The sequence below is a fragment of the Balaenoptera physalus genome, assembly GCF_965194825.1.
Source record: "Balaenoptera physalus genome assembly, chromosome: 8".
Lineage (NCBI taxonomy): Eukaryota > Metazoa > Chordata > Mammalia > Artiodactyla > Balaenopteridae > Balaenoptera > Balaenoptera physalus.
In genome coordinates, this window is record NC_138887.1 from 57972217 (window position 1) to 57993138 (window position 20922).

The 20922-nt window shown below is 36.2% G+C and overlaps 2 protein-coding genes across 7 annotated transcripts in view; one reads left to right on the forward strand and one right to left on the reverse strand.

The window, feature by feature from the left end:
* The window catches only part of SCIN (scinderin), a 105754-nt gene that overhangs the window by 77253 nt on the left and 7579 nt on the right, over positions 1 to 20922 (reverse strand). The window contains exon 1 of one of the 3 annotated variants that reach the window (XM_082472699.1): positions 4148 to 4360. The exons of 1 other annotated variant lie outside the window; for it this stretch is intronic. In XM_082472699.1, coding sequence (XP_082328825.1) covers positions 4148 to 4346 — 199 coding nt within the window. In that variant the 5' untranslated portion in view covers positions 4347 to 4360. Of the gene's footprint in view, positions 1 to 1040; positions 3145 to 4147; positions 4361 to 20922 lie in introns of those variants that run through there. One more of the 3 variants, XM_082472701.1, reaches the window with a different exon arrangement.
* On the forward strand, positions 4646 to 19646 carry LOC309665916 (uncharacterized protein). Of its 4 annotated transcripts, none has more exons than XM_082472798.1 (5): positions 4646 to 4724; positions 8179 to 8222; positions 9909 to 10135; positions 16962 to 17035; positions 17546 to 19646. In XM_082472798.1, the coding sequence occupies exons 1-5, from the start codon at positions 4659 to 4661 to the stop codon at positions 17579 to 17581; spliced, it is 447 nt and encodes a 148-aa protein (XP_082328924.1). In that variant the 5' UTR covers positions 4646 to 4658; the 3' UTR covers positions 17582 to 19646. The 4 variants fall into 4 exon arrangements, with proteins under 4 accessions (XP_082328924.1, XP_082328925.1, XP_082328926.1 ...); XM_082472799.1 differs by having other exon boundaries at positions 17867 to 19646; XM_082472800.1 differs by having other exon boundaries at positions 18525 to 19646.

Consider the following 20922-nt stretch of genomic DNA (forward strand, 5'->3'; position numbering starts at 1 on the left):
AAAATAAACCTCTTCAGAAAAAGTGCATTCAGTAAAATAGCATGATGAAGATTAATCAATAACAAAAAGCAGTCTCATTTTTATATAGAAACAATGAACATGCAAAAGTTGAAATTAAAAGCACAATACCATTTACAGTCACTTCAATGAAACTGAAATACTCAGATATATATTTAACAAAACAGGTACATGATCTACATGCTAAAAACTACAAAATGGTAATAAAAAATCAGACCTTAATAAATATAAAGACAGTATTCATGGAATGTGAGACTTGCAATACAATAAATATGTCAATTTTCCCCAAATTGATCTATAGCCTTAATTCTATTCCTATCAAAATCATATTGAGGTTTATTACAGATTATATGAGTTAATTTGTTATAAAATTAATGTGAAAAGGCACAGGCCCTAGAATAGCTAAAACAAGCTTGACAAAGAAAAATAAGGTAAGAATACTAATTCTATCTGATATTAAGTTTTACTATACAGCCACAGTAATTAAGTAAGACAGTGTGGTATTGGTGGAAGACACCAATTGGTATAGACACATAGATCAATAGACCAAGTTTCCTCCAATGTAAAATTTTGTAAAACTTTAGTATGTACAGTTTAGTATACTACAGTATATTAAAGTATAAGTATATAAGTACAGTACAGCACAAAATGCCACAACCAGGATATTGACATTGATACAATCCACTTATCTTTTTTATATTTTCCCAATTTTACTTGAACTCATCTGTGTGTATTTGTACATTTAGTTATATACAATTTTATCACATATGTAAATTTATATATCCACCATCATAGTCAAGATACTGCATAGTTCCATCACCAAAAAATCCCTTATGTTGCCTTTTTATAACTATACTCACCTCCCACCTGAATCCCCCTCCACTACGTCATCTCTAACCTCTGGTGACAATAAATCTAAAATTTAGTCATTTCCAAAATGTTATATAAATGGAATCATATAGCATGAGACCTTTTGGCATTGTTTTTTTTTTTCACACCGCATAATTCCCTAAGGGATTCACCTGAGTTGTGTTTATCAATAGTTTGTTCCTTTTTGTTGCTGAGTAGTCTTCCTTGGTATAGATGTGCCACTTGTTTAACCAGTCACCTGTTGACAGATATCTGGGCTGATTCAAGTTTTTGTCTATTCAAATAAAGCTGCTATGACATGCATGTACATGTTGTTGCATGAATATAAAATTTCATTTCTCTGGATTAAATGCCCATGAATGCGACTGCTGGATCACATGGTACTGGCATGTACAGTTTTGTAAGAAACTGCCAAACTCTTTTCCATAATGGTTGTACATTTTATATTCTCCTCTACCTCAAGCAATGTATAAAACTCCAGTTTCTCAGCAACCTTTCCAGCCCTTGTATATTATAAGCTCCTTGTACTGTACCTTGTATATTGTAACCCAACTTTTTGGATCCCCCGTGCCTTACAAAGAGCCCGGCACAGATAGATGCATTTAAACTGCTAGGTACAAAGCTGAAATGTTTTTTCAGGAAGGACCGATGCAACAACTTCTAAGTTACATGCAACAAATTCCTACTTTGTAGAGGAAACAAAAAATAAATTTAAAAAATGAAATAATCTGAGATATGCAAGGGTACTATGGAAAGACACTGAGGGAGAGACCAGGAAAGATGACTCTTCCTCTGTTCTCCCGTTTTGTGTCCCACTTCTTCCTGTTTCCCCTTTCTTCCTCTTACTTGGCCTGTTTCTTCATTTCTACACCAGCCATCTTTTTTATCCCAGGCTGATTTTAACTCTACTCTCTTTCATCTTCCTTCCAACTGACTTCCTTTAGTCAGACTTTCTCTTCCCTTGAACCTTCAGCTCTCCCACTTGGAACTTTCTCTCAATCTGTCCCTCTGCATAATCCTCATGAATTCACCCGAATTTAGGTTTTAGAGTAGAATACATTGGATGAAATCCAGCTTGCTTCAGGGAACTGAAGTAGGAAGAGCTGCTGAACAGTTCCACCTACAGGTCCTGCTGACTATCGTGCGCTAAACTTTCCACAGTTCCCGTGATTTTCTCTTGGCACAAGATCCCTCCCAATTCCCCTCATTTTCCTTTTTTCCATCAAGGCTTCTCTGCTTCCCCATAACCGCAGACACGTGGTGTCTCTTTCACAGTGCTCGTCACATTTTACCTGGGTTATATCACTTTTTGTTTTATTGCACCTTTGAGATTGTAAAGTTTCAGGGAAGGTCCATAAATCATTCATACGCAAAAATGCTGGGCACACAATGCTGGGCACGTTGAAAGTTACTGAATTAACCTATTAATTAACACACTATTAAGTTCAGTTTTAGTAGACCTTTAAGACCATAAAATGTTTCTGCCCAAAGCATTTTCTATGACATTTTTTGAAACTGGTGAGCACTAAATGAATGAGTTAATTCGCATCTGTAAACCCTACGAAACACAGTACTTGAAGAACTTACCTGGATAAGAAAGAACCTATAGAATTAAAACAATTGTGTTTAAAGCCCCCTTGGAATCCTCTGACAAAGTCAAACTTCACTGCTGTCTACAGCATGATATGAAGTTCTTTCACATTTTAATTCACCAAAATGACAGATGTGGTATTTCAGATACTTTTACTCATTCCAGATCCAAGTTCTAAACAGAAAAACCAAGGTAAGGACATTATTATTCTATGTGGCATCATTCATTCATGAACATAAGTTATACATTAAGGTTTCAGTGGGGAGTTTCTTTTGGAGGGTATAAAATATAAACAGATCAGTGTCTGTGATAATAGGAACAGTGACATTACACTAGGAAACCAAAATGAGTTTAGATCTCAGCCTCAGCCTCCTCAAGCAAGCACAAAATTTTAATATCAAGTGCTATAATGAAACAGTGCTGTCTCCCTCTATGGATTTCTCATTTGGAGTGTTGGCTCCAGGTGTTCGCTAATATTGAGAACATCACTTCATGTTCTCTACCATTTTGTTTCTTAAAATCTTCAAATGTTAGGGGAAAAAATGACTTTCAGGGACTTCAAAATGTGTATGTGTGTGTGGTTTTGTGTGTTTTCCCCATAAACCCATGAATAAAACTAAAAATAAACACAGTCTAGGGGAGGCAAGCTGATTTTAAAAGAAGGCAATAAGGCTCAGACAATCCGTGCGTTGTTAGACGGGGTGTGCCCACTGGCACAGGATCTCACAGGGAGAGGTTAGACATTCAGGATGTTTACGAGTAAAAGTAGAAGGTGGGAAAAGTATAACACTCTAGGCCCGGTGTCCTGAGAGCCTGGCGCGGGCGAAGCCCAAAATAATTACTACTGATGAAGGAGCTGCTTTGTTCCAAACTGTCTTCTTGTTCAGATACATAAATAATAAATTTAAAAATAATCATTACTATTATTATTATTATAAAGCAACTCATCTAAATACAAACTCTGCCATATAAAGCTATTTACTCATATTGATAAAGCCGCCAGCATCCTAATCAACAGGAATTTCTCTTAGCCAAACCTGCGAGCAGCGCGTGGCAGGCTGGAATCTGATTTAAAGCGGTCCAGAACATTAATCGCCGCAAATAATAGAGAACTCTAAGCTGACGCCCAAGGGCAAAAAATAAAACTAAATAATTTTCTTAAAGGAATTCTCGCCGTCTGCGGCGAATGCCCACAAACTTGTTTGGCTTCATCTCCTCGCTGACAGGGGAACCAGGACTGAACCTGTCGGAAGGTGAGCCGAACTTGGCCAGCGCCACGGTGCAGCGGGCGGTCGCCCCGGGCGGGAGGTGGGTTTGGAGACTGGAAAGTGAAAGGGGGAGAAGCGAGAGGAAGCAGCGCCAAAACCCGGGAGATGGACACGACAAAGGTCAAAGCTAGTGAGGTAAGACTGCTCCCGACTTCGCTGCGCCCCGCGTTCGCAGCCGCGTTCGCAGGAGCGGACGCCGGCGGGGAAAAGGTGCCCAGGCCCAAAGTGGGGCGGGGGGGGGCGGGGGGGGGAGGCCCACGGGGGCTCAACCGGCGCGAAGGGTCTCCAGGCCCGTCCGGCTAGCGCTGCCCTGCCCCCCAGCCCGCAAACCTCAACCCCCAGCGGCCTCGCCCCTCCCCGACCTGGGCGCGCCCGGGCCCCGCCGCCCGCCGTCTCTCACCGAGCCAGAAGTGCAGGCGGTACGTGAAGCCCCGCCTGGCCTGGGTTGTGTGTAGCACCAGGTACGCATCCCCGACGTAGAAGTCACCGTAAGCGCCCTCGGGCACGGCCACCAGCTCCAGTTTCTCGATCCTCCAGACCTGCAGCCCCGCCTGCTTGCCCGCCCGGGCGAACTCCTCGTGGTACAGCCCCTGGGCCATGGCTCGGGCACGCGATGCTCCGGGAAGTTGGCGGGGTACCTCGCTGACCCTGAAGTCGGACTGAACCCAGACCGGCAGGAAGAACCCTGGTCGCAGCGGTTTTATAGGGTTTGCTCTGCGGGGGCGGAGCCCCGGGACCCCCAAACGGGAGGGGCTAAGTGCTCAGGCCGGAGTTGCTTTGGAGTAGGCGATCGGTTCTCCTCCGAAGCGTAGCGCCTGGTATCAACCTCCTACGTCCTTCCCCCGCAGCCCGAAGGAAATCGAATCTCAGAAATCATAAGATCCTAAGGAAACTTGCTGAAACTCCTGGAAATGCCTCCTCCAAGGAAGGACATTTTCCCAGGCAATAGCTGGAGGAGATCAACAATTAAAACTCAGGTTGGCGCATCGTTTAAAAAAAAAACTGGCTATCCAGGTAACAGTTAATCATCAACTCCATCATTTTATCAGCCGGTCTCGCCATTCCCGATGGGCAAAGTTTTTCCGTCCTGATCTTCCCAATTTGAAAATGCCATGAGAAACAGCATGTCAGGTTTCTTGGAAAGAGTGAAAACCTGGAAGGATAGTGGTCTTACCCGGGGGACAGCGCTCTCTAAGTCCCCAGGGGTTTAGGGAGCTGTGGTTAATCTCTTTGTCACCTGCCTCCTTTGGGCAAGAGAGTTTTGTTTTTAAAACAACAACAACAACAGCAGTCCTCCTGGGGTGTTCTCAGGATGGGCTGTTTGTGAGTGTGATATTATGCTTAGCCTGCCTTCTGAGTTAACTGTTACCTGGCTTCAAGGTGCTAATTTTCTCATTGTTTTCCCTACAGCTTTTGCTTTTGCAGCATGGGCAAAGCACTGTAAAATACAGACGGAAGTTTACTCCTTATTTTGCATTCATTTAACTGAAGCTGATATGGCAAAGGATTTTACTGTTATTGAGAAAGCAAATCGCTCATGACATAGAGTAAGAAAGCTGGTTTTTATGCATGTACATTTTCTGTCACTGTTTTCCAAATTACAGAAGTCCCCAGAAGGTAACTAATAACATACAATTTGATTTTTTCCTTAATTAATTTATGTTTTAAAATAGTTATTACATGACCATGGTAAAAAAACTCAAAAGTACAGGTGTGCAATAAAAATGTATCTCTATTTCACCTGCCATCCGGTTGCTTTCCCCAAAGGCAACTGAGTTACCAGTTTCTTAAGTATTTTTCCAGACATATTTGATATTCTTTCAACTACAAGAATACAGATAACAGAGTAATTTTTATTTTCTAACAGAAATGGTAACATACACACTGTTCTGAGCCAATATATCAAAATATCAATAGCCAGTACTCATAGAGCTGCTTCTTTTTACTGACCACAAGGTATCAAGGTATTCCATCTTTTAAATGTACTATAACTTATTTAATCTGTTCAAGTTCATAGGCATTTAAATTTTGCCTATATTTTGCTAACACAATGTTGCAAACAACATTTCTGAACATACTTTGTTATACTCATGAATTATAACTATGAGATAAATTCCTGGAAATACAATTGCTAGAGGGGTTGGAATTCAATGGTGTTGATGACAGTGATGATAATTATGAAACTAGTCACTACCATTTACTGTTCTTCTGCAATGATGGGGCATGGCAGAGATAGCTTTCATTCAATTCCCCTGTCCATTCTTGGTTCTGTAGTCACCTAACTACAGCAAGCCTCAGGTTCCTCATCTGTAAAATGGGAAAATAATAGTTTTCACCTGAAAAGATTGTTATTTGGATTAAATGCACAAGTGTTTTTGTCTGTTACATAGAAAATGCTCAGTAATTATGAGCTCTGTTATGCAGTGGTGAGCTTCCTTTTGCTCCTCTGAACCCCATCTTCATCCTTCAGCTCCTGGCAGTCTTCCCTTAAGACCAGCCTGCATGGGCTAAAGCAACTGGGCTTCAATGCCCTCTAGCTTAGGGTTTGGTTGGAAATCAGAGGGAGAGAGGAGAGTAAGGTCAGAGTATTTATTTCCTTGGCTTCCTCCACCAAAGGTCACTACTTTTAAAGACAAATAACTCTGACTTTTCTCTCCTTTGGATTCAGGCAACTGTCGCCTCAGATGCATTATCCCTTTAGGTTTCTCTGTCCTTCTACTTATATATATATAAAACCTCTAAAAAAAAAAATCTCCTGAATTTTTCTGTTTTGTATGTACCATCTGTCATAGGTTGAGATCCTAATTGATAAATGCTATTAGCTACGTTCTCTTTTTTTCTTTCTAACACAAACAATGATAGGTAGGTTTGAGAAGGCTTATTTTATAAATGAGGAAACTGAGGCTTCGGAACTTGTCAAAGGTCACCCAGCTAGTGAGTGGCCGAAGGAGAATTCAAGCTCACTGTGTCTAATTCAGAAGCACATATTCTTTACAAAACCTTACTCTTTCGATCCAAATTATTTGGCCTAGATTTGTTCATATAAGTATACTTTATATTTTCATTTTCTTCAAACTTGTCCCTAGAGAAGCTTCTAATATGGTGTGTCCCATTCAGCACCAGGAAGCTTAGCTTTAACTTTGTGACTGAGCCGTTACATGTCTTGGTTTTCTTATCTATAAAGTGATAATCATTTGTTCTCTTCTTTCTTCTAGGGAAAAAATATGAAAACTGGTGATCTGGACTTAAGATAATTTAAAAGTCAGAGTTATCACTTAAGTTCAGTTTCAGTTTTAGTCATAATTCCATTCCTTCTGGTGAAGGAATTCCTTTTAATGATTAAATAAAAATAAAAGGAAATAATTTCTTTTTATTAAAGAAATAAAACGGGACTTTGATATATAAGTGAAATTCCCTCTTACTTAGGCCGGCAATAGGGTGAGGCAAGTGAGGCACCTGCCTGGGATGGAAAATTTACAAGTGCACTAAAAAGTTCAATAATCAAGATCAATACTATTTTAAGGCAGTATTTTTAAAAATCAAAATTAATGCAAAAAAAATCATAATAAAAATAGCAAAGTTTAAAATAAAGACAGAATTGTTAACAGTGCCAGATGGGACCATATTGGAAGCTGAGACAAAGGAAAAATACTGATCTTCTTTTACTTAAAATTTTGATATTTTGGTTTATCATTTTTTTTGCATTAATGTGTCTCATTTTTCTTATCTGTGAAATGGGACTACTGACACAAATCCTTGTAAAATTGTCATGAGCATTAAATGGATAAATAAATATAAACCTGGAATAGTGCCTGGTATAAACTCAACTGAGATTGATGAATGGTCAAATCACTTCTCCCAATCCAATCTTGTAAGAATAATGTTTCTAAGTCTAACTCAGATAGGGACTGCCAATTTCCTATACAAAAAAGGTCTCTAAAACCAGATGCCATTTCCTTTCCATGCCTTTATTTTTTCTTTCTGTCTCTCATAACCTAGATTCTTAAAAGTAGATTATTTTCTCCTCTTCATGTTATTGCTGTTCTCCCATTATCTGTCTATTGAAGTTTTACCATTTCTTTAAGGTTTAACTAAAGATATTCATCTTCATCATCATTATTCTCTTGGATCCATTAAATTTCTGCATCCTCTCTGCTTCCAATTCTCTTGATATGCTCTTACATTATAGCAATTACCACACTCTGAAGTGTGTTTTCTCTCACAACACTGTAGGCTCACTGAGAGACTTACATCTCATTATTTTATTCTCTGACCTTATGGTAACACATGCTGAAAAGGTGTGGTTGAATAGATGATTTTGGATTAAATTACTTTTTCTTTTTTTTTTTATAATTTACCAATCCTCTCTCAGCCCAGGTAGAAACAGCCAAGGTGAATAAGGTTTTTTGCTTTTGTTTTTGTTTTTAACAGGAATCTGGAGGTTTGAGGTGTGGAGCCTCATGGTTGAATTCAAGGTAGGTGTTTTTCTAGAATGTTAATGCCCAAGGGGAAATGTTAGTTTAATCCTTGAAATAAATAACAATGTTAATACTGTAATTAATTCATTGTGCAATTCATTGGAATGAGTTAGTAAAAAAAACAAAACAAAACAAAAAGTTGGCTTCAAGTGGTCTTCATTATCTAAATCATAAAATCTTAGAGTTGAGAGGCATCTCATTTTATTTCCATTATTGTATCATGACCACAGAATTGCTGAAATTAAACATATGTGAAAGACAGGAAGTACACCTTTTTTTCCAAGAGAGGGAAATGCTTCAAGTATTTTATTTATTTGCTTTCCTTTGATTATAAATAATGAAAGAATGTAATTAAAAATACATTTCTTTTACTGGTCATCCTGCTAAATTGTATTAACATGTTTGATTTACCAAATGATTTGAGGGTTTAAGCATGGAACCTGGAGTCAGAAGACTTGAGTGTTGTGAGGATTAAAAAGGTAATGTATGTAGAAGCCCTGTGAACACAGTCAATAAACACGGTTACTAATCAGCAAGGGCCCTTGACCCCAGTACTTATCAAAGGCAGGTGATTATTAAAAGTGAAAATGCACTCTAAGGAAGTGTATTTCCATCCCTCCTCTCCATACCAGACAAAGAAGAACTTTTAAAAAATTCACCTTTTTAATTTTAGGTCAGCCAGGATCTAGGACTTTTTCTTTCACCAATTAGTTAGTTTAAAATTGCATATAATACTATAACTATAAACTCATGGTCATGGCTCAGTACTACGGTGAAGGTTTTATTGGTCTTGAACATCTGCTGTTGTGATCATTTATTTCCTGTAAACCTATTTACCACAGCAGGTTGATTCAGCACTTTCTTCATAATATTTTTATTATATATAAAATCACCTATTATTATTATTACATAGGAAATAGCTAACCCCTGTGAGATTACTGAGAGAAGACATCATCATTACTTTAGGCGTTTACAAATTAGAGAATGCATATAACCAAGAGAAGGTTTGAGGATACAAGGTCTCAAAGAGATTCATGATCTAAAATGATAGTTTTGCTTTAAGCTTATGTTTATGCAAATAGAGATCTGAAGGTAATCATGGTTTTAAAACTATGATAAAATTGAGGCTAAAGATGCTTGAGACTATAGCAGGAGTTTTTTTGCCTAGTTTTTCTAAATGTATCTATTAACTAATAATCACAATGAACATTTTACTTAGTTTTGCTTGCTTGTAGCCCTGACTTTACCATCTTGTGAGAAATAACCTCAGATTTTCAAGGAATATATCAACAAGTACTTAGAATGTTTAAATATCAGAACTGTGATCACAGAGAATAATGGAAATCAGGCATGATCAGATCATCATTTTCTTATACAGGTACTTACAAAAATAAGGTTAATTAACTCACCTAAACCAAATAGCAGTTTGTCAAAAAGAGTTAAGGCTTGACTATACCCTTCTCACTGACCAGAAACCACTTCCTTTAGCTAATTCTCTTCTTGACTCAGTATCGCTTTATGTGAGTTTAAATTAAGCAATCTGACCGGTATTCCTTTTACTCTTAGCTTTCCCCTTATTTCAATATTTTGAGGCTTCCCTAAAATCACAGGATTCTGTGAATTATTCAAATTGATTGGAAGGATTTTTGCTAGACATCTTATTTTTTATTTTATATATTTCAGAGAACACTATATTCCGAGCCTGGCAAAGGGAGCCTCACGTCCTCGATGTCTACCTAGTCCCTCTCCTGAAATGACCAAGATTAAAAATAAGCCATTCAATAACTACCCCCTGGATACTTGGTACTCATGCTTCCAGCCGAGGCCCACAGAGGAAAAATGGAAGGCGATTTGCCTCACCAAAGAAATCGTGGGGCACTGGGATACTTGGGAGACTTTTAAAAAGATGGGTGAGAGTTCTTTTATTTTTTTCTACAATTTTTATTTTAATATTTATTGTGCTTTTTCTGAAGACAATTTTGCAAGTTCCAATTACGAATGAGATTAAAAGTATCCCTGATCACACAACCTACAGATAGGTTCTGATAATATTTTAAACAAAAGTAAGGTCATGATATGAAACTCTACACTTTGATATGTAGTTTGTTTTATCATCTATAATACATAGATCTTTTCACTGGGTGGGTGGAGCTGAAAACAATGTAGAATTTTCAAAAGTCCCATCCTCACCTTTGAGAAACCCTGATCTGTTAGGCATGAACAAATCCTGTGTCATTTTAGAATCTTTGAAAGCATAATTTTAACTTTTATTTTTATTTGAAAAATTATAAAGGAATCACACTAACCCATAATCACATCATTCTTACTCTCTCTATTTTAACAAACATTATATTATTTAAGAAGTGAATGCCCATCTTTGGCCCACTGAAGTCCACCTCTTAGAGGACACATTTTAACAATTTGATGCATATCCTTTTCAAGTTTTTGCATTGTTACAGACATATCCATGCATCATCCTTCTGACACTCTATCTGTCCATCTCTGTTCATCCATCCATCCACCCATATCTATCCATGTTAGTGGTTAAAAGCATAGGCTTTGGAGCCAACTGTCCTGGGTTCAGTTCCCTGCTCTGCCAATTCCAGCTGTGTAACCTGTGGCAGGTACTCTGCACCTCAGTTTTCTCACCTCTAAAAAGGAGTACCACATGTTAGGATTGTTGTGTGGGTTAATGAATTAATATAGATGAACTTGAAAAAATTCTTGGCAGATAGTAAGCTCTCAATAAATGCATATTATTATTCACACATAAACACATATATACACATCCTCACATATTTCAACCAAAACGGAGTGTATATTCATATGTAGCTTGCTTTAAAAAATTATTAATAGATTATGAATGTCCTTTCAGGTAAGGATATATAGAACCTCATTAAAAATAATAAAAGCTTTTGGGACTTCCCTGGTGGCGCAGTGGTTGAGAATCCGCCTGCCAATGCAGGGGACACGGGTTCGAGCCCTGGTCCGGGAAGATCCCACATGCTGCGGAACAACTAAGTCCGTGCGCCACAACTACTGAGCCTGTGCTCTAGAGCCCACGAGCCACAACTACTGAGCCCACGTGCCACAACTACTGCAGCCCGCGCACCTAGAGCCCGTGCTCCGCAGCAAGAGAAGCCACTGTAATGAGAAGCCTCTGTGCCGCAACAAAGAGTAGCCCCTGCTCGCCGCAACTAGAGAAAGCCTGCGCGCAGCAACAAAGACCCAATGCAGCCAAAAATAAATAAATAAATTTAAAAAAATAAATATAATAACAGCTTTGTATTCCACTGTATTAATATACCATTTTCCTAATTATGCACTTTTAGTTACTTCCAGAAGCACCAATTCAAATAATATGTCAATAAACAACCTTCCATATGTTTTATCCTTTATATATATGTGTCACTGTTTCTGTAGAATAGATTTCAAAAGTACAATTTTTGGGTCAAATGACGTCTACCTATGTCTATTATTGATTTGAAATATCATATTTATCATACATAAAATTCTTATTTCTTAGCTTTCTATTCAATCTATGGCTTCTTTTATCACAATGATTATATTTTCCTTTAATTTCTGCTGTGGCAGGTCCTCACTATTTTCTTCAAACTTTCTTATCAATTCTTATATATTTTCCATGTAAAATTAAGAATCACTTAAACATTAAACTTCTTGAATGACATTTATTGTTTTCTTTCTGATGTTACAAGAAATACATAAATGCATAAAGTTTAAGAATCACCCATAATCCCCACCCCATAGAGATAACCATCATTAGCATTTTGCTGCATTTCCTCCCAGTGTCTACATATTTTTTAAATGATGTATAATTGAGCTATATCATTATGTTAGTTCCAGATGTACAACATAGTGATTCAATATTTCTACAAATGATCACCATGATATGTCTAGTTACTATCTGTCACCATACAAAGATATTACAATAGAATTGACTATATTCCCCATGCTGTACATTTCATCCCCATAACTCATTTTTCTGTACTCTTAATCTCCCTCACCTTTTTCACTAGTCCACCCAAACCCTATCCCCTCTGGCAACCACCTGTTTGTTCTCTGTATTTATGAATTTGTTCTGTTCATTTTTTTTTAAGATTCTACATATAAGTGAAATCATACAGTATTTGTCTTTCTCTGTTTGCCTTATTTCACTTAACATAATACCCTCTAGGTCCATACATACTGTTGCAAGTGACAAGATTTCATTCTTTTTTATGGCTGAGCAATATTGTGTGTGTATATATATATATATATATATATATATATATATATATATATATATATACACACACACACCCACACATTTCTTTTCTATTTTTAATTTATTATCATTATTTTTATTTATTTATTTTTGGCTGTGTTGGGTCTTCGTTTCTGTGCGAGGGCTTTCTCTAGTTGCGGCAAGCAGGGGCCACTCTTCATCGTGGTGCGCGGGCCTCTCACTATCACGGCCTCTCTTGTTGTGGAGCACAGGCTCCAGACGCGCAGGCTCAGCAGTTGTGGCTCACGGGCCCAGTTGCTCCGCGGCATGTGGGATCTTCCCAGACCAGGGCTCGAACCCGTGTCCCCTGCATTGGCAGGCAGATTCTCAACCACTGCGCCACCAGGGAAGCCCCACACCACATTTCTTTATCCATTCATCTATCGACAGACACTTAGGTTGCTTCCATAGCTTGGCTATGATGCTTCAGTGAACATAAGTGTACATATATCGTTTTGAATCAGTATTTTTTCTTTTCTTTGGAAAAATACCCAGAAGTGGAATTGCTGGATTTTATGGTAGTTCTATTTTTAATTTTTTGAGGAACCTCCATACTGTTTTCCCACAGTGGCTGTACACATTTCCATTTCCACTAACAGTACACGAGGGTTCTCCTTTCTCCATCTTTACCACTGCTTGTTATTTGTTGTCCTCCTGATAATATCCATTCTGACAGGTATGAGATGATGTCTCATTGTGGCTTTGATTTGCATTTTCTTGATGATTAGTGATGTTGAGCATCTTTTCATGTGTCTGTTGGCCATCTATATGTCTTCTCTGGAAACATGTCTATTAATTTTAACATTAATTTAATCTACTATTTTGGGGGCACAGCATAATCTTGGCGTTTGGTCATGTCTTGGTTTATAAAAGTCAATATTATTTCAGAATTTAAAAAAATTCTTATTCCTAGATTTTGTATAATTGAATATATGATACATTTGTGTCATATATATACACATATACATATATACATATGAAACTAAATATATATATTTAGCTTTTATTTATGTTTGTTGCTATTCCAATAATAGGCTTATCTTCAAAATTAAAGGAGTAAAAATTATATAAGTGCATCCATAGATGATATGAAAGGATTTGATAATGTTTAAAAGTTACGAAAAGTTATATTTAGAATAATATGGAGCAACTGGAAAGTTTTTCATAAAAAGTGAATGAAAGAAAAGTAAAACAAGATACACATTGGTATGTTCAGATTTGGCTTTAAATTGTAAATAAACATATATTACTTTGAGTATTTTGTGTGTGCCATGTACTGTTTAAGTGTTTTTACAAGCATTGCCAACCTAATCATACAACAATCATATCAGATGGGTGCTACTATTATCATCTCTCTTTTCATAAAGGAAAAACTGAGATAGAGATGGGATAAGAAATTTGTCCAAAGTCATATTTGTACTCAGTGCTGAGTTGGCACCTGAACCCAGGCAATCAGAGTGTTGAACTCACCATTTAAACCACAGGGATCTTCTCAACATCTACAAGTGTCAATACTAACATATCTAGGCCCTAACCAGGTGAGATAGCCTAATTCATGAAGAATAGTAAATTGAATTGACATGTATTTAGATTTACCTCAGTAAGACTATGGTTTTTTTAATCTTAGAATCAGAGATAGAGATTGAGAGTTGATAGGACCTTGGGGAATATATAGTTCTTGGTTCCAGGAAATGACATAATTTGTAAAAGTAATCTAACTACAGAATAACATGAATATTTTAAAAATCAAAAAATATTCTAAACTAAAGTCAAGAAATTTGAAATTCAAAGCAAAATGTGTATATTTCTAGAAAATGTAAAATGCCAAAATTAACAAAAGAAGAAATAGAAAATCTTAACTGACCAATATATGCTAAATAAACAATGCCGCTTAAAAAGCATAAACTTTTCTTCTATAAAGTACCAGGTCCAAGAAGTTTTATATGTGAGTTTTACCATGTATATGCTCTATTGTATACTATCTGGAAAACAGGAAAAAAGAAAAGCTGCTAAAATTATTTTCATGAAGCAATTACAGCACATAAACCCCAATGAGGGCAGTTCAAGAAAATAAAATTACAGTTTAGTTTCATTTATGAACATTAACACCAATATCAGATCTAAAATTTTATCCAACCAAGTAAAACGTGAGTTTTGTTTAAAGGAAAAAATAAGATAATCTCAATATATTAAAAATAAATAAAATCCCTTTATGTCAACATTTTTAGAAAACTAGATAGCTAGGAAGAAGGGAACTTTCTTAACCTAATGACATAATAATAAATTACAGCAATAACATATCAAATGGGAACATTTTAGAATGATTTCATTTAAGATTGGAAAAAACTAGTAAGAAAAGACAACAGGAACCCCAGTATCTCAGTAATTTTCAAGAGGGTACAGGAAGGTGTGGACAATGCAAGACCAGAAAAAGAAATAGAAGATATTAGGAATTGCTAGAAAGAAACAAAACTCATTATCTGCAGATGATAATCTGAAAATTAAAAGTCTAAGAATCCTACCGACAAACTGATAGAACAAGAAAGTTCAACAAGATTATCAAATGATTAGAATAATGTGATATAAAATAAGATACAAACTCAAAAAATTTAAAATATATAAAATTGGATGTGTCTATGATTTCAGAGAAGAAAAAGATTTCTTAAACAATAACAAAAATAGCATGAAATATAAAGGGAAAAACTGATAGCTTTGACTACATGGAACTAAAGATATGGCTTTAAAATTGGACAACAAAGACAAAATTAAATGATGGGGGTAGACTGAGTGAAAAGTCTTTTCAACTTCTATAAATAACTAAGGATATCAAGAATATATACAAAAAAAGGAAAGCAGAAAGAATAAAGTCAAGGAACTTTATGAAAAAGTAATGTAAAGATATAGAGTCATGTGGCCACTAAATATACAAAGAGTGTCCATTGATTTGGGCCTCGCTATTAATTGAAGGAACTACATAAACAGCCAATATTTGAGTGCTTACAAAGGTCAGCCGTTATTCTATGTGCTTTTAAAGTGTAACTGTTCTGTTCTGATCCTTACAGCAACTCTATGAACTAGGCATCATTATTGTCTCATTTTACAAATTAGGAAACCAGGAACAGAAAGTTCCACAAGTATTAAGCGGGAGAGCTGGAATTTGAGGCGACACCCCTCACCTCTACAACCACTACAATTTTACTGCTCTGTTACACCATTTCATAGCCAGCAGGTTGTTAAAAATTAGAAAGATAACATGAAAGGCTGGCAAGGATGTGGGGATATAAGAAATCTCATATAATATTGAGAGGGGCAGCTCTAACATGATATAGCCATCTCGACAGCAATCTGGCAGTATTTAGTGAAAACTGTAGGCATATCCTTTGTGCCCCCAAATTCCACTCTTGGATGTGTACTCCAGTGATATTCTTCACAGATGCACAAAGAGGTATGTACAGTGATGCCCACCAAAGCATATTGTGCTAGAAAGAAGTTGAAGGCAACCTAGAAGTTCAAAAACAGGCAAATATTTTTTAGGCATAAGTAACGTGTGGTATATGAATATGCAAGAGAGGAATACAATGATCAGCATGGAAAAGATAGCAGTGTAAGCAGATTTCAAAACTATAAAGTTGAATAGAATAGTAAGGAACAGAACGTGATGCCATTTGTGCCATTAAAAGCATATCTACATTAATAAAAATGAATTTCATGAATGCACACATTGCAAATGACCATGAACCCTGTGGAATGTGGACTGGAAAAGCATACATTAACTGCGTGTGAGTGGGAGCCTGGTGGGGGTAGGAAGGGGACTGATGATGCAGGAAAGAATGAGAAAAATCATGAAATAAAACATAAAAGAGAGAAGGTGCACTGGTTGACAACAAAAACGTGCCAGGAACCAAGGAGTATAATCAATTCAATTCTGTGCACCTGAGATCCAAAATCCCAAAGCAAACAAAATTAAAAAGAGCAACAAAATTTTACAAATCTACCTGTCTATCTATCTATCCATCCACCCATCCCTCCATTCATCCATCTATGTGACAGAGTTTTTTAAAACGTCGGCATGTCAATATATAAAATTTAGACCTATTATAATAAAACTTATGTAGGGATTTAAAGAATTTCGGAGGCCTAAAGAATAGCACAGAGAGCATTACTGAAGTTGAATGTAATGATTCTAATTCCATTTTTTTCCTGTATGTTCTTTTAGTTTGTGTGACAGAAAGAAACATCTTTAACCCAGGAAGTGTTTCACATGAATTTTAAAACCTGGGTTACTAATTTACTATTTTATTACTGTCTGGTTTAAGAATGTGTAGAAAAATACTTGTTTCTATGACATGAAATCTTGCACCCTTATAATAACCTATCATTACAAAAACGTTCAAATAATTAAGGATAATATGTTTTATATTGCACTTATGTTGGCCTTTCTTTTTTTCTAGTTTCAAAGCTTATAATGACCCAGAAAACATATTTACTTAATGAATCAAGGAAACTGCAAGAAGGAAACAGCATGGTGAGTACTTAAAGGCAGAAAAATGGGGAAAAAATTCCCGCCCTTTCAACTACATTCTTTCCAATGGTCTTAATTACTATCCTCTTGCATTTATGGCCTTTATTAAGTATTGCAATATCTAATTATTTAAATAATGGCAAAAATGCAATGTATATATTCCTTAACAATAAGAGGTTAAAAGATAAAAGCATCTCATTCTCATTTAGAGATATAGTAAGATACTTATGAGTAAAACAACACAGAGTCTGGGATTTACCTTTAAGTACACCAGGAAGAAAGTTGGGGAGGGATAGATGAAATGAAATTGGCAAAGTGGTAACAATTGTTGTTGTTGAGTGACGGGAGTATAGGGGTCCACTACTCTCTTAAGCCAACTTTTGTATAAGATTTAAATTCTTCATCATAAAAATTTTCCTTATAATAATTATAAGTTCTGGCTCTGTGTGATTTAAAAAATCATTTTGCTATAATTGCATTCTGAAATATTTACGAAGCGAATAAAGTTCCTAGAGCTGCATGGCTGGACACATTTGGGAAAGCTTATGATGCCAGTCCAAAAGTCCAGCCACATTCAGGATGAAGCACGGCCTGACACACGTCTCCCATTTCCAAAACAACTGGCAGGTGTGGGCTGCTTTTCCACGTGTGCAGTAAGCATTAGCAAGATTTCTTCCTCTCCGAGTTTATGTGGGGCAGCTCCTGTCTACAAACGTTGCTTTCCCTTTCATTGAGCAATTTCAAAATTAAACTGTCAAGTAATGAGTATTTATTATAATCAAATAACTCTGCAAAGGAAGTTTCATTTTTTTGTTTGTTTGCAATTTCCAAAAGACAGTACAGAGAACAGTTGCCCAAAAAGATTGGTGAGTGAAATTGGTTAATGTTATTGACACGGTTTAGACTGATGAGTATTTTGTTTCAGGGAGAATTTTCTACATTAAAATACCTGTTGAAAATTAGTGACATTTATTTTAAAGTTCATACTTTAAACATTTTAAATTATGAGTACTAAAATCTGAAAGAGAATGTTAAGAGGCTGATGAGAACTCTGGAGGTTTCTGACAAGCAGTCTTTTTGATATGACAATATAACTAGCTGGCTTCTTTCCCTTGTCATATCAAGTAAATTAAGCTAATTTTTTAGAGAAGGGTGACATCTTTCAAAAGGTCACCAGGAGGTTAACTTTCTTTTGTCATTTGGATGACCAGGACAGATTTTCAATTTACACAACCTTCAACTTTCCCACGTGGGATTATGAGACTAAAAGTGAATCATTTCTGCAGAAAGTGCTCTGCCCATCTGCTAAGAAAGTTTTAAAGTTTCATGATGAAATAGAAATAGAAAAAAAAAGTTTAAAGTTCTACCTCAGTAAAAGAAAAATAGTTTCAAATTTGAATATTTTAACTGTTTCAACCAGTGAAATAACTGAATGTTCTCCTACAGTCATTAAAAAATATGGCAGTTATATTTGTTTTTTCTTCTGTCCTAGAAAACATAGAAAAGGCTTTCTTCAAGTTAAAGAGAAGAATGAAAAACCGTTTTGTGCATCTAATTTTGTAGACAAATGAATATATCAAATACTTGGTAGTTTAGGAGATACAGTTTAGTGTGGTTTTTAGAGTTGGTTTTCCAGTGATAAAATTAGAGAGGAAAAAATGCTTGAAACCTGTTTCCTGCCCTTTGCATGCCTGTAGCTCTTATGGGCCCTGAGTATAGTAGTTAGGAATCTGTACTTTGCATTTAAAAAAAAAAAAAACCCAACTACCTGGCTTTGATTTCCAGATGCTCCATTTATAAGCCATACGGCCTTTGGCAAATTAGTAACCTCCTCAACCTCTCCAACTATAAAATGGTGATGATGAATATATACTGAACACACACACACACACACACACACACACACACACACACCCCACACACACACAGATATATGAAAACAGGCACATTGTTGTAAAGGTTAAATTAGATTGTGCATAAAATACACATAACAAGTAACTAGAACATGTATAGCATATGCTCAATAAACATTCAGTTATTATTTGCACTAGGATAGATAGCATTTACAGTTAATTGAAAATATATAGCAATGTAGAGGGCATTATGCTAACTAAGTGAAATAAGTCAGACAGAAAAAGACAAATACTATATGATTTCACTTATACATGGAACCTAAAAAACAAAACAAATGAACAAACATAACCAAACAGAAACAGACTCATAGACACAGAGAATAAACAGGTGGTTGCCAGCGGGGGTGGGAGGAGGGGGAACTGGATGCAGGTAGTCAAAAGGTACAAACTTCCAGCTATAAGATAAATAAGTACTTGGGATGTAATATACAGCATGATAAATATAATTAACCCTGCTGTATGTTACATATGAAAGTTAAGAGAGTAAACCCTAAGAGTTCTCATCACAAGGAAAAAATTTTTTTCTATTTATTTATTTTGTATCTATATGAGATGATAGATGTTCACTGAACTTATTGTGTAATCATTTCATGATGTATGTAAGTCAAATCATTATGTTGTACACCTTAAACTTATACAGTGCTGTACGTCAATTATATCTCAATAAAACTGGAAGAAAAAAATAAAAATAAATAAATAAACTATATATAGCAATTAATATGTATAACTGGCAAAATAATTGTTTTGAAAAGATGTTTTAGAAACATATTTGTTGTACAGAATGAGATAAAAATGCAGCACGGTTGAATGATTCTAAAAGTTGTCCTAAAATTCCCTGAAAGAGACAAAATTTTTCTCATTGGAAAACTACTTTACTTGAGTTTTAAACTGCATCTGGTTTGAATTAGCTTTGGAAATCACTGCTCTGTTTTTCTAAAGTAAGTGCTGGATAATCTCCACATAATCCTGATGATGGCGTCACTTTATTTTTTTTTTTGGATAGTCACTTCATTTTTCAAAACTTTCGCAAAGAGAAATATACGCAGCAGTTTATACCTGGGTCTTTACCGATTGTTAATGCAATTGTTTGACCTTTGACAGTAAGCGTGTGACTAGGTCCATCGCTAGCTCACCACTGTTGTACAACTGTATGCAAATATTGAACATTTCTTCTCACTGCTTTCAACTCTTAATTATCAATATTCTCACCAACCTCAGAATTAAATCAATATTATTGTGGCACCAATAAAAAGCTTCTCATCATACAAGTGACAGTATTTTCCCCAAAATCTATTTCTTACCTAATAGGACCTTAATATTTTAAATTCACTAATCCTCCATTTTATTCCATAGAGATATAAATTGAGAGATCAGACAGAATTCAGCTACCTATTGTTGGAAAAGAAAAGGTGCCCAAGCCTTTAAAAAATGCACAAGAGCTCTCAAACTGCTCAAGGATGACTCAGAGAAGAGAGGCTAGGACCCTTGGGATCCTGGGAGCTTGATGACATTAACCAGGCCAGGCCGTTTGGTCTACTGTCCTGTTTCAGGCCGGACCTGTTCAGGGAATTTTAATTAAAGGTTTAAGAGATGCAGGTTCTGGAGAACAACTGTTGAAATCAATTCTAGCTCTGTCACTTACTGTGTGATTTGGGCTAACTGTTTGTGGTCTCTTTAGAAAAGGAGAATACTAATCTTTAGTTCATAGGGTAGTTCTGAGGATTAGTTAAATCAATCCATGTAAAGTGCTTAGGATAGTGCCTAGCCCAAGGTAAGGGCCTAGTAAATATTAGCTATCATCATCATCACCGTCATTATAAATACCCAGACTAAATCCCATATAGACAGAAATACATAACTACATATATGCACACATGCACATACATACATATAAATATGCAGTATGAGCCAAAATAGTATGTCTTTTGGATTTGTCTTGCGATATTCACTTACCATGGACTACTTTTTCAGGTGAGT